At 48.8% G+C, this 12550-nt stretch overlaps 6 protein-coding genes across 6 annotated transcripts; 4 read left to right on the forward strand and 2 right to left on the reverse strand.

Moving 5' to 3' along the window:
* Positions 1-237: 237 nt before the first annotated feature.
* On the forward strand, positions 238-1657 carry BJ212DRAFT_1277975 (Pkinase-domain-containing protein; the record flags this gene model as incomplete). The annotated part of the gene is made up of 7 exons (XM_041331401.1): positions 238-281; positions 337-386; positions 437-570; positions 622-801; positions 851-969; positions 1019-1205; positions 1259-1657. 7 exons carry the CDS (start codon positions 238-240, stop codon positions 1655-1657), a joined length of 1113 nt encoding a protein of 370 aa, XP_041189986.1.
* Positions 1658-1953: 296 nt separating this feature from the next.
* On the reverse strand, positions 1954-4939 carry BJ212DRAFT_1579078 (uncharacterized protein; the record flags this gene model as incomplete). The annotated part of the gene is given in 7 exon segments (XM_041342234.1): positions 1954-2514; positions 2577-3158; positions 3214-3544; positions 3564-4020; positions 4076-4349; positions 4405-4647; positions 4707-4939. The coding sequence occupies 7 exon segments, from the start codon at positions 4809-4811 to the stop codon at positions 1954-1956; spliced, it is 2553 nt and encodes an 850-aa protein (XP_041189987.1). The 5' UTR covers positions 4812-4939.
* Positions 4940-5070: 131 nt separating this feature from the next.
* On the forward strand, positions 5071-5807 carry BJ212DRAFT_1483635 (NUXM, NADH-ubiquinone oxidoreductase subunit; the record flags this gene model as incomplete). Its single annotated transcript, XM_041340652.1, has 5 exons — positions 5071-5215; positions 5280-5381; positions 5436-5600; positions 5661-5673; positions 5729-5807. The coding sequence occupies 5 exons, from the start codon at positions 5071-5073 to the stop codon at positions 5805-5807; spliced, it is 504 nt and encodes a 167-aa protein (XP_041189988.1).
* Positions 5808-6327: 520 nt separating this feature from the next.
* Positions 6328-8655, reverse strand: BJ212DRAFT_505383 (alpha/beta-hydrolase). Its single transcript, XM_041343355.1, has 15 exons — positions 8504-8655; positions 8300-8452; positions 8226-8240; positions 8114-8166; positions 8039-8059; positions 7858-7984; positions 7596-7805; positions 7490-7548; positions 7331-7439; positions 7260-7280; positions 7070-7208; positions 6896-7007; positions 6693-6835; positions 6626-6640; positions 6328-6572 (listed from the first exon to the last, which is right to left on the reverse strand). The coding sequence occupies exons 1-15, from the start codon at positions 8544-8546 to the stop codon at positions 6419-6421; spliced, it is 1374 nt and encodes a 457-aa protein (XP_041189989.1). The 5' UTR covers positions 8547-8655; the 3' UTR covers positions 6328-6418.
* A 996-nt stretch (positions 8656-9651) lies between these two features.
* Positions 9652-11275, forward strand: BJ212DRAFT_1374150 (Alpha/Beta hydrolase protein). The gene is made up of 4 exons (XM_041336392.1): positions 9652-10357; positions 10425-10738; positions 10789-11184; positions 11231-11275. Exons 1-3 carry the CDS (start codon positions 10067-10069, stop codon positions 11039-11041), a joined length of 858 nt encoding a protein of 285 aa, XP_041189990.1. The 5' UTR covers positions 9652-10066; the 3' UTR covers positions 11042-11184; positions 11231-11275.
* A 304-nt stretch (positions 11276-11579) lies between these two features.
* On the forward strand, positions 11580-12359 carry BJ212DRAFT_1483638 (DnaJ domain-containing protein; the record flags this gene model as incomplete). The annotated part of the gene is made up of 5 exons (XM_041340653.1): positions 11580-11640; positions 11694-11797; positions 11868-11912; positions 11977-12243; positions 12303-12359. 5 exons carry the CDS (start codon positions 11580-11582, stop codon positions 12357-12359), a joined length of 534 nt encoding a protein of 177 aa, XP_041189991.1.
* Positions 12360-12550: the final 191 nt, after the last annotated feature.

A 12550-nucleotide genomic window follows, 5' to 3' on the forward strand; every position in this document is an offset into this window, starting at 1 on the left:
CATTTAACGATGGGGGTGCGCCAGTAATAAGGACAGCAAAGCTGAACCACCTTATGGATACAAAAGCACTCAATATTTGAAACGGCGAATCGTGAGGGATGCAGAAACGGAGGGATGACTAGCATGACGGTAGAACTTGAAGAAGAGACCGCCAAGTCCGGGCCGCTGCACAACAGATCTGCGCGGAGCCAACGCAAAACATCATCACTTTTGTAGCATCCTACCTTCACATTTGCCATGGACGCTGTTGAAAAAGCCAATACAGCGAGACAAAAGCGATGGTAAGCTCCTTTCTGTCGGTTTCATTCGGTAAATTGTTGATTCATCACGCTGCAGGGTAAAAGACCGGAAAGTTGGTGAAGGTACATACGCTGTCGTGTACCAAGGTGAGGTAGCTCATCTGCTTAGAAATAAGTCTTTCTCTGACTCTTGTCAGGCCGAGAGGCATCAACAAGTCGCAAGGTTGCCATAAAAAAGATAAAAGTTGGACAATTCAAAGATGGGCTCGACATGTCTGCCATTCGGGAAGTCAAATATCTACGAGAGCTTCACCACCAGAATGTCATCGAGGTCCGTCGTCAATGCATCCTTGTCGGGGAGCACTGACCATCTTCCTTGCAGCTTCTGGACGTCTTCTCTTCAAAAACGAATCTTAACCTGGTGCTGGAGTTCTTGGATAGCGATCTTGAGATGATAATTCAGGACCGGTCGCTTGTCTTCCTTCCCGCCGATATCAAGGCATGGATGGCGATGACCTTGCGTGGGCTGGAATTTTGCCATAGAAATTTCATGCTTCACCGAGTATGTTACAAGCCCCTCACAACCTATCACTACTTATGACATCTTGCAGGATCTGAAGCCCAACAATCTGCTCATTGCATCCGATGGACAACTCAAAATCGCTGATTTCGGTCTAGCAAGAGATTTTGCAGACCCGGGACATAAAATGACATGTCAAGTCATCACTCGGTGCGTGTCTTAAAGTCACCAGTTTCTTTTCGCTCTTCAACGCGCGCAGATGGTACCGACCACCAGAGCTACTGTTTGGCTGTCGGTATTATAGCTCGGCGGTCGACATCTGGTCTGTAGGCTGCATATTCGCAGAGCTCATGTTGAGAACGCCGTACCTTCCCGGTGAGAGCGACATGGACCAACTCAAAACTATCTTTCGGGCACTCGGAACGCCCACGGAAGAGGACTGGCCGGTGTGTATTCGTATGACCACCTATGTCGTGCTTGTGTCTCATGTTCTCACAAGGGCCACACTAAACTACCAGATTACGTGCCAGTCGGACAATTCCCAAGAACGCCCCTTCGCGACCTCTTCACCGCCGCCTCTGGAGATACACTGAATCTTCTTAGCAGGTTTCTCGTGTATGAGCCACGAAGGCGTATAAACGCAAGAGACGCTCTCAACCACGCATACTTTTTTGCCCTGCCACACCCGTCACACCCTTCCAAGCTCCCCAAACCTGCTGCTCAAACATCCCGCCCCCTCGAAGAACTTGATGGTAACGTTGACATAGCCAGCGCTGGGCCAGGCGTCAAAGCCGTTGCACCCAATAAACTTAAACGAAAACTGACTTCCCCCGATGGCACCGACCTGAGACCACTCGCTCGCAGATTAGACTTTACTCAACATGTGAAACGCTCATGATCCCTGTTGACAACCAATGACTCCTCCGTTCCGCACCTTCATTGGTTGTGTATATAGCGACTAGCCTTGTTGTAAATAAGGGAATATGTATGAACTAAAATTTGAACGTGGTAATGGATAAAAGCAAACACCAGTGGAATGAGGTACAAGACAACGTTCGGGACAACACGTTAATGGTTGCATGTGACAAGTACCGCGTTAATGCTATACAACTTTCGTTCTGATCCCAAAGTCATCCATGCTCTTGACGTAAAGCGCATTTGCCACTTGATTCTCCACGCCGCTCTCTTCTAAACTCAGTCCATCGTATCCCGGGCAGTGTCACAAACTGTACACTTAGTTGCGCTGGTAGGGACCTTCAGCATGCAGAGAGAACAAGTCCACGTATCCGTAGATGAGCCTGGGACCTTCAACCCTGCAGCAGACCAGTCAAACCCTGTAGGAGCCGGGGCAGAAGCTGCACCAGGACGGGCTGCGTTGCAGACAGTGCATTTAAGATTCGCACTGTCTGGATTAGAAAAAATGCAAGTATCACACTGCCAAGTCCCAGCGTGTTGTGTTGGAGGCACTTTGATAGCACTTTTTGACCAATCGAATAACCTCTGAGGCACAGCTGCAGGCTTTGCGGCACCACCTGATCTCGGCGCGTCGCAGATTGTGCACTTATCTTTGGCGCTGTCAGGGTTCTCCAGCATGCATGTGCCGCATGACCAAGTACCAGAGGTAGTAGCAGCAGGTGCCTTCATGCCTGCTGCAGTCCAGTTGAACCCGTTTGTAGATGGTGTTACTGGTTTGAACTCAAAGGTAGGAAGGAGAGCCGAGACATGCTTGTAGCTGCGACGCGAGCTTGGACGTGGCTGGGCCCAGCAGGATAGGCAGCCTCAGCAAGCTTAAAGCTATACTTCGGCAATTCATCGACCTCCATAGCTGCCACAGCTTCTTTTGGGAGCAGCTTCGCCTTTGGGGATGTAGTCTGTATCTTCCTAGGAAGGTTACAGGATGTCATCAACGGTGCCGGCGGCGCCTCAGACATTGGTTTCTCCTCAACTGACGCAGTCTCTTTGTCTGCGTAGTAACTAAACCGCAACTTGGATGGTTCCCTAGGAACCGACGTCTTGGCTCCAAATGCAGTCTTCATCGGCAAAGCTGGAGATGGAGCATGTAAGAAGGACAACGACGCAGCGCTTGGTGTAGTAAGCGACGAAGGGCCATCTTCAACTGGCTCGATAATCTCGGCTGGCCGCGTAAAGACTGAAGATGTGTCCTGAACCATCTCGACATCCTCCACCACCTCTTCCACGGATAGCATGACGGGAGTAGGTTTCGCGGTCTTTCGTTTCTTTGTGGGGCTTTCGTCCTGGTCCGAGACTTCTTCGGCAGTGACCATTGGCTTTGCGGTTTTGCTGTGACCGTTGGTCATCGGGACATACGTGTCCTGAGCTTCGCGAGTTGGTTTCTCTTGCCTCTCCATATCTGGCGGAGGCCTTGCGCGCTTACTTCCCTATTATCAACATTAGTCTGGCCCCCTAAACATGAGTCACAACTTTCCCACTAACCTTCGGCACTGTGGCTTCAATAATCGCCTGCGCGGTCATTTCTGGCTCCCTGTGCTGTTTCTCCTTTTTCTCTGCTAGAGGGCGCGAACGTCTTGCAAGAGACTTCCTAGCGGGCATCTTTACAGGATTGGCAGTCTGGTACGGGTTTGCTACGTCAGGTTTCTTGAGGGGAGTGACTTCTTTAATGAGCCCCGTCATATAGTCGGCAGCACGCGTGGGTCGTGTTGGAGGCTGTGGCGGTGAATCGCTCTGCTTCCACGTTTGTCGTAAAGGCGAAGGTACGGCTGGGGTCGTGGGCTTCACAGAAAGACCCGCGGTGCGTAAACGAGGCGTACTGCTCGTCACTTGGCGTAACAACAGCTGCCGGAGCCAATGTCGATGCAGGCACTGGTGGAACTGGAGTCTTCTCGTTGATTGCAGGCTTAGAACGGGTGAGAGGAGTAGAATTTGAAGTCGGGAAAACGATGGTAGACGTCGATGATAAGGGCGCAGACTTCTGTGCAGTCGAAGACTCAGCTTCATTGCCGACACGGCGACGTTTGGCATCGGTTGCGGAAGGTATCCGTATGGGAGATAGCTCAATACGAGGTCCTTGAAGCCGAGACCCGAACCCAGGCGATCGATATCGGTTGCGTGGACGTGCACTACCCGCACCCTGCCAGCGCAATATGCCGTTGGGATTGCGCGAAAGGGTCTTCTTCGGAATCTGTGTATCGCTTGATACACCATTTGGTGTCCCGAACCCAACGTTAGGAGAGGATCCGCGCGACGGAGACGTTGAGAACCGGAATGGTTCCGGTTTGTCTGCTGTTTGAGCATGAGTGTACGCTTATATAGCATGCTGGGAATAAGAAATTCGTACCTTGCACGTTCTTCTGGATGTAGTCCACGATGCCAGCTGCCTCAAATTCGTTAAGAGGCCGCCCTGCTTTCTCGACAAGGAAACGAGTGACAGGCTCGAGGTTCTTAGCAAGCGACGGACTTTGCTGCAAGTAGGGGGCGATATTGGTTTGGCGAGGTGGTGTATTTAAACTGTAGAGAGGCTGTCGGGCGGGTGTGACGGGTTGGAATGTCCCATTAGAAGGTTCCGGTTGTTGGGCATCCCAAGCCGGTGGGTAAACTAGTTCCTGCGAAGGCTACTCTTCGTAAATTAATGTTATCAGACCAAACAGTAGTCAATGGACTACAAACCTCATGCCCTGGCGGTACATCACCAGGAGGAAGAGGAAGCACAAATTCAGGCGCAGAGTTCCGATCAAGTTGAACTTGACGAGCCGGTATATGAGGAGGCCCCTCCTGTTCCTGAACCTGCAAATCCTCGTCCTCATCATCACTGGAGGACGAGGCACCTGAGCGCACCAGATCCTCAGCTCGATCATCTTCCTCGGTGCCACCGAATCGTAAGAAGCTCATTAAACCGGAAATGCTCCATAGCTTTCGCATACAATGTTAGACAAAGTTACAGATAGAAGACCACAGACCCGTGTACTCACCGATTTTTTCGTTGGAACTGGTTTGCTATGTTTTGTTGGGCGAGCGTAGGGGGATGAATGGGCAGTCCTCTTCGCTCGGCGGTCATTCCGTCTGTCTGCGCTCATTCTCCTTCAATGGGTCTAGAAATGTGCCAGCGAGTTAATAAATTGCAGGCCGCTTCGTGCTCGTTGCGGAACGGGCGACCAGCGACTAGAAACAAAAGAATTGAGGACGTTGAGGACAAGTTATGATTGTTGGACTGACTTGGAGAGCAGAGCTGGCACTTCCCGGTTTAGGGCCGGTCAATGTTCGCGACGAACCGTGACCTTGTCTTCCTGCACACAACGCCGACAACAGTCATTCTTTTTGTCAACATTTGTCGCCATGCCTAACAAGGTCGTCACGACACCATACCCGCTCATCGACGCTGACCCACACGCTTTCCGCGTTGTGCGTTATTTCCGCTCGTCAGATTATGCAACCTGGGCCGCAGGAACAGCCGCATTCCCGGGTGCTTTGTATTTCTGGAGTACGCATCCTTGTTTCAACCAGAACGCTTTGTATCAGGCTGATACGGATTGTCCTTGTGCTAGATATGGCTGACCCCGCAAAAGTTCGTCTACGGACTAGCCTTCGGCTCGGAGGCTTCCTTGGCTTCATCGGCGGTTTCCTGCTGGCATACCAACGCTCAAGTTGTGAGTTGCCCTGGTTGTACACGACGTGAGCAGCCTCATTGTTTTCCTTGTTAGTTCGTTTCTGGGGTTGGTCGGAGAACAAACGAGAGGAGGACTTGGATCTGGCTGAGCTCTCCCAAAGGGCAGCTGAGGGTAAGCCTTTGTATGCTACATCCAGCCAGCCAGAGTGGGTGCAGGGTACTGCATATAGGAACTCTGCGTGGTCTCAGTTGAAATTCCGTGAGTATCGCTAGAGTATGTCAACCAGCGTTTTTCCGGCTAAATCTATCGATTTTGCAGACGCATTCCCCATGTACGAACACATATCACCATCGTCTTCAGTTTCAGACTCACAACAATAATTACAGGTTCAACTTCGTCAACCATCAACATCACGGTACCGACCCTGCAAAATATGGCGTAAAGGAAAAGGAGCTATCAGATTAGTCATCGATATGTCTTCCTGCTGGTTTTACTGTCGTTGGCTTAGCAGGACGCTATGCACCTGCAGGGGGCTGATTTCCCCGCATGTCTACGGAATGAATAAACATATCTGCTTTGGCTCTAGAGTATAATGACCGGATCATAATCAAAGTTCCTGGCTATCACGACATGCCTGTTGGCTGGAGCATCTCTGACCACTCTATTGTATTCAGTACACTACAGTGCAGTTGTGGACTCGAGTGCACGTGCTACGGTCTTCAATCTGTTGCAAATTCTGCATACAAAGCAATGCCGATAAAACGACAACAAAACCAAAAACATACATTTTCCGTTGGCGTTCGAGCCAACTGGTACCTACTATCTCACCGAACTGCAGTCACCGACTATTCTCGGAAATATGACGAACATGAAATGTCCGAGCCTTCCAGGTAGTCGACATTTCCATTCATGACCTGATTTTGAAAACATCCATTGATTTCTGACACAGATTACCGAACTGCTATTAGTACAAGTAAAGAAGGCTTTCACATAGTGCAATGACTGTAGATACCATCAATCCCGTACCACCTCAATCTCGAAATTAATGCCACCTTACAAGCTACAGGTAAAATTGTCTAATCGCGCTCTCGTTTAGACAGGTCGAAAAGGGTAGTCAAAATGTTTTCCGTGTGCTTGCGTATACCGTCATGGAAACTCTGGTTGGTGATGAATTGTTCCACGTTGCCGATGACAGACGCTGTCTCTTGCACAAGACCAAAATCGACATACCTGAAGGTATTGATATGAGGGACAGCAAGAGTCACTTAAGGGACGTTGCTCACATGTCATCATAATAGCTATGGGGTGGGTATTAAGTCCAGTTCATCAACAATCATAACCTCCACTCACACTGCAGCGTTTACTTTCACTTTGTTCTTTTTCAGGGCCTCTTTGTCATACAACATAGGCCAATCTTCATCGTGAGCCAGCAGTTCGGCTGCGCCCCGCAGGGGACGTAGATGATGATAATCTTCGAACATGTCGGGGAATATCTGTCGATGCATGGATCCAATCTCAACATCTCGAAGACCCTTGACTAACCATGGACGTACCATCTCCCCCGTGAAGTAAATGGGCATATCATCAGACATATGCCTCACTTTCCCCCAAATAAACCTATCATTCTTCTGGATGACACGGTGTGCAGACCAGCTTGACATCCGCCTGAGACAGAAATGATCGGTTGATATATGCTTTGCGAATGATAGGATCGATCCGAAACGCACCCTTGGCAATAGATAGGCTCGTGAAGCACTGCGTAAATTGGATTGGCGTCAAAGCTCTGTGCGCTCTGTACACTGTCAATAAGCCCATATGACAGCCTCCCAAACGTGTCCAAGTCTGTGATCGCTCGGAACACGAGCTCTGCGTGTATGAATAAGCACTCATTGACGAAGTTGAAGCGAATTTACATACGGTGGACCCGATCGATGCCGCCTAAGCATATAATATAAAATACCACGCTTTCGCAGTAAATCGAAACCTACCATGCGATCCAAATTGCACGCCGAGTTGTAACCACCGCGAAACCGTTAGATTCCCGCCGTTCGGAATAACGACATCGTTGTCTTCTAGGAAACCTAATATCCGACGAACCTGTAGTTAATTAGCAACTTGGGGGAGGTACTCTGGTCTGAATTTCTTACATTTCTTACATCTTGGGGATACTTTTCATAATAAACCATGTTTCGTTCTTCCACCTTCACTAGACAAACTGTCAGTTGAAAGGAGGGCAAACGGCTAGGCACTTACAAACGAGGGCTTCGTAAACTGCGTCGGGAGAGTCGACCATGGGTGGGATACCGCCAGTGATGAAGACCTCCTTCAAGCCATCACTGTGGAACGAAAGGTAGGTGGCGGCACAGAAGCCTCCGAAACTTTGCCCAAAGATTGTCCATTTACGTGCTTCAGGATCTTTCTTGCCGTCGAGGAGAAAGTGCCGAATAGTCTCACAGTCTCTGACTATCTTCCGCGTGAACACTGGCGACACTTAGTGTTATGAGGAAATACCCACCAATGTTATCTGCACGAAAGTGTTTGAGATACTTGGCAATGGCCTCGTCGTCCATTTGCTTCGTTTGGAAGATATCCGCTGTTATTGGCGTGCTCAGGCCAGTCCCACGAGGATCAAGCCAAAGGGTCTGCGATTGTCAAATAGCAATCATGGATGAGCGAGGACTCATGACATTGCTTGCCTGATATTTTTTCTTGTGAAGCTTGCTCATAGTAGTATGCTTAGTCTCGCAAACACTGAAGACAAATCAACGTACCGCATTCCCCAAGTCTACGCTGAGAGATAGGTCGACACCGAATCCTGGACCGCCTGCACGACGCAGAAATTAACCTCTGATCGCAACTTAGTCATGACGCGTGACGAGTTACCTTGCAAATGCAAGACTGGTTTACGCGAGTGAACATCATGCATACAATAGTTGGAAGAATCGGGAATGACATACGATAAGGCAAATCCGACTCTGCAGTGTCTGTGCCAGATCCGTTGGCTTCATTCAACGGAATAAGGTTGCGCACAAATATTCGGATGTGCGAACCATCCGGTTTAGCATAATCCACGGGCACAGAAAAGAACCTGTCGACAACCTTGATTGAGCCTGAAATTATGTTTGAGCTCGTTTACGCATCCCGACAACGGCGCCACTGACCTTTAAGTATGTATGGTTCCAGTTGTGTGACTCCCATGTTCATATTCCCGGTTCTTCGAGTAGCTGAGGTTATAAGACTGAACCAGAGACGATGCCATGACTCGAACCAACCCAATTGGCCATGGTTGCACCTATACTTAGTTTCCTGATCTCATGTGCCCCTTGATTGACAACGATAAGGTCACGTTTCATTAATTTCTCTCAGTCACGTGCACGTCCTGCTCAGAACGTAAACAAACATTGTATTCCAAACCTTTCAACCGTGCATGTATAATAACATATACGAAAATGAAAGCTTTAAAAGCGGTGTAATGAAATTGAAAAACGCCCACTAAATAGGCAGACCGACATATCGTCTGTCTCATCCCAATCAAGGAGAGAGAAAATATGAAAGGCCTCGAGTTCAAGTAGTGAAGGAAGCCGGACTTGGTGCGCTAGACTATGGGCAAACCTGTTAGCAGTGACCTTCAACCTTTTGCTCCAGGGCGATGGGGACATGTGTGAAGGAAGTCAATATCGTGGTGTTTGATTCCCCATGGAATTCGGCCGTGTTACCTTGCTTGCAAGGTCGTATAAGTTCAGTGTTCCTCCGATAAGTGGAAGCAGCCAAAGTTTCAATAGCCGTGACTGAGACGAAAGGGATCATGCCTGCGAGTAGGCTGCCAATGAGGTATTTGCGTTACTGGTTCATTGTAATGTGCTTGATAACAGTTGTCTTAGATATTCATGTGCTTCTGTGCGGATACCTGGGAATTGTGGATAAATTTTCGAGTAGCCTGGAAGTTTACTGTCAGAGGTGAGCTAGAACAAGGTTGGAGGACTCGGATGACCGTCGACAAACATAGATTTGTAATAAGGCCAGGCTGGCCAACTAAGATCTCCCTAGGCTTCGGGCCTGAGAGAAGTGTAGTGGTTGAAAACCGGTGACAACCACGTGATGGCAACACGGGCGGCGAACATCGAGGCGATGAGGATCATTTGCCAGTAACTAGTCGCTATTGGATCCAGATTCAGATGCAGGGAGTGTTAGCAAGAAGATCACAAAGATAGGATGGTATGTATATAATATGCACAACTAGAGGATGGCGGTACTGAACAGTGAATCCGATATATTTGTGCGTGTTTTAAAAGTCAGACCTATGTGCAACCACCGTCCCCACGATTGATTCCAGATGGGATAATGATAATAACAGTCTTGATCTAAGTCCAACTAGGTACTAGGTATCACCAAAAAAGACGACAAGGCAGGCCATTCAGAATATTTGATGTTACTCTGACAAACTCGGACGTTGAGATTGGATGGCGATCGATTCAGATCAAGCATTGTAGGTGTGGTCGATACTAGTAGATGATCTTCATTGAAAGCTTGAGGAATCTGAAGCCTGACTGTCAATGAGAAAAATAGGCGGAACGAATGTACCGCTGTTCCGGACATACTACCATGCGACTATAAGTACCTTCTCTCATGCTAGACCCGTCATAAGATAAACATCGACGTCCACCATCATCCACCTAACGAAACCCACCCACCAGCGCTTTAGAAGCCATAAACCACAGAAATCCATGTCCTCACTCAAAGTAAGGGAAGGCGAAGCCGATTTTAATGTTCCTGGTGCAGGCAAGCCCTGCAAGACTTGGTACAAGGTGTATGGTACTCTCCCCCACCCACATAACCCACCTCTTGTAGTACTCCACGGTGGTCCCGGTTCAACCCATGAATACCTCGACATCCTTTCCGAGCTCACGCGTCTCTTCGACGTACCCGTTATAGTTTATGATCAACTCGGCAATGGACGCTCCACGCACCTCCCAGAGAAGAACGGAGATGTGGACTTCTGGACTGTGCAGCTCTTCGTTGACGAGCTGCATAATCTCCTGAATCACTTAAACATCCACTGACAACTATAACGTACTTGGGCAGAGCTGGGGAGGGATGTTGGCATCAGAGTTTGCAACGCGCCAGCCAAAAGGCCTCGGGAAACTGGTGATTGCTGACTCGCCAGCGAGTATGGCGCTGTGGGTTAAGGCCGCCAACGAGTTGAGGAAGGAGCTGCCGAAGGAAGTACAGGATGCGTTGAATAAGCATGAGGCAGCAAATACAACAACGGATCCAGAGTACATTGCCGCAACGAACGAATTTTACAAGCGTCATTTGTGTAGGCTCGACCCAATGCCCCAGTCCCTGGTGGACGGGCTTACATGGATGGAAAAGGATCCAACCGTGTACTCAACCATGTAGGTGTTTCGTCCATCTGTGTCATGCATCTTCAACTTTCGGGGGACAGGAACGGGCCGAATGAATTTTACATCACTGGCTCTTTAAGGACATGGAGCGTGATTGACCGGCTGCACAATATTCAGGCAACGACATTGCTCATCAACGGAAGGTACGATGAAGCACAGGACATGGTCGTAGAGCCCTTCTTTCAGCATATCCCGAAGGTCCGATGGGTACAATTTGCGGACTCAGCGCATGTCCCGCAGCTGGAAGAGACAGAAAGGTTTATGCAGGTGGTGTGGGCCTTCTTGCGCAGTTAAAGCGACTGGAAGTATAGAAGCAGCGTAAAAGAAATGGTGACGAGGTGTGCAGTATATGGTACAAATCGATCGTGATTCATGACTCGGAGTACGAGGTGTAATATCAATGGATTGATGGCATTGCAAGGCCTCCCGACTGCAAATCGATTGCATCAGTTCAGTGTTTGATCTGCGACTCAACAAACATACTTTTTATATGACACGCCTGTCTAGAAGCTGGTGGAGAGTCCAGACCAGTCTTGTGAACAAGTCGTGAATCTAAAAATGGATCGATAAGACTCATCACGTGAAATATGTACACGGTCGCGTGCTGGACGGGGATCATCCATTTTCGTCCAAACAAGGTTGAAGTTTGAAATTCCCAACTTGCTTCGGATTCCTTCGTTAAACCCCGTTCTGCGGCCTCTGCTTAACATCACACTCCCTATTTGTTACTCACAGCTCTCATTTCTTATTTACTGCAGTCCAAAAACCCGTCGATCTGCCCGCGAGGCAAGCTCGAATCAATAGACATCTGTTCCAATAGCATCTACTATCCATGATAGGACTCACACTGTACGACGTCCTTGCGATCCCAATCACTGCTTCTACGGATGATGGTTCGCACTAGTCTAATCTGCCTCGTGAAACTGATCTTCACTTTCGATCACAGTGAGGAAGGCATACAAACAGAAAGCTCTTGAAACGCACCCTGACAAGCTCGAACCTACCGTGACGGAGCAAGAGCGCCGCGCTGCAGAGGGAAGGTTCAGAAATGTATGGGCGGTCTGAGCTTGGTGCGAATGATTGCTTGATGCTAATGCCGATGATATGATTTTGTTGCAAGGTATGCGAAGCATTTGAGGTGCTTAGTGATCCAGTGAAAAGGAAGGTGTGTTTAATCATGCTCATGCTTCTGTTGAAATGATGGACGCCAACATATTTCATTGATTTAGGCCTACGACGACCGCGTCCAGCTTGCTCAGAAGAACAAGAAATATTGGGATGAGCAGCACGACAGGCGGGTCAAGACGCGCGAAGAGTGGGCACGTCAAGTCAAGGAACGTAGCGAGGCTCGTATGAAAGAACGTGCAGATTTCTATGAGAACCTCAAGCGTATAAAGGAGGAAAAGCAACGATACATAGAAATGGTTGAGCAATTCTATCAAGAGCTGCGCGACTGCCACCCAGAGTGGGAATCGAGGAGGCAGGCCGCGCTACAGGTACGTGCCATTTATTTTTGCAAGCGTTTTTCAATGTGATGGATCTATTTTGTATACAGTGGAAAGAGATGGCGGACAAAGGCCAAATACCACGACGACACACAACTCGCATTTAGCGAGGCGAATTCAACGGACAACTTTATCTTACGGTTCGTTTCAGTAGGTATTTTGCTTTATTTATCTCCCAGCGCTGGAGTTTTTATTCGCGATACTGTTGTACTTCTATATTTTGCTTCCTTCTGCAATCCCTCGTTGTTCGATTCGTGTTCGTATTTATTCACTCATTGATCTGCCCGGGATCATATTT

The sequence above is a fragment of the Suillus subaureus genome (assembly GCF_016647635.1).
Source record: "Suillus subaureus strain MN1 chromosome Unknown BJ212scaffold_29, whole genome shotgun sequence".
Taxonomy (NCBI): Eukaryota; Fungi; Basidiomycota; class Agaricomycetes; order Boletales; family Suillaceae; genus Suillus; species Suillus subaureus.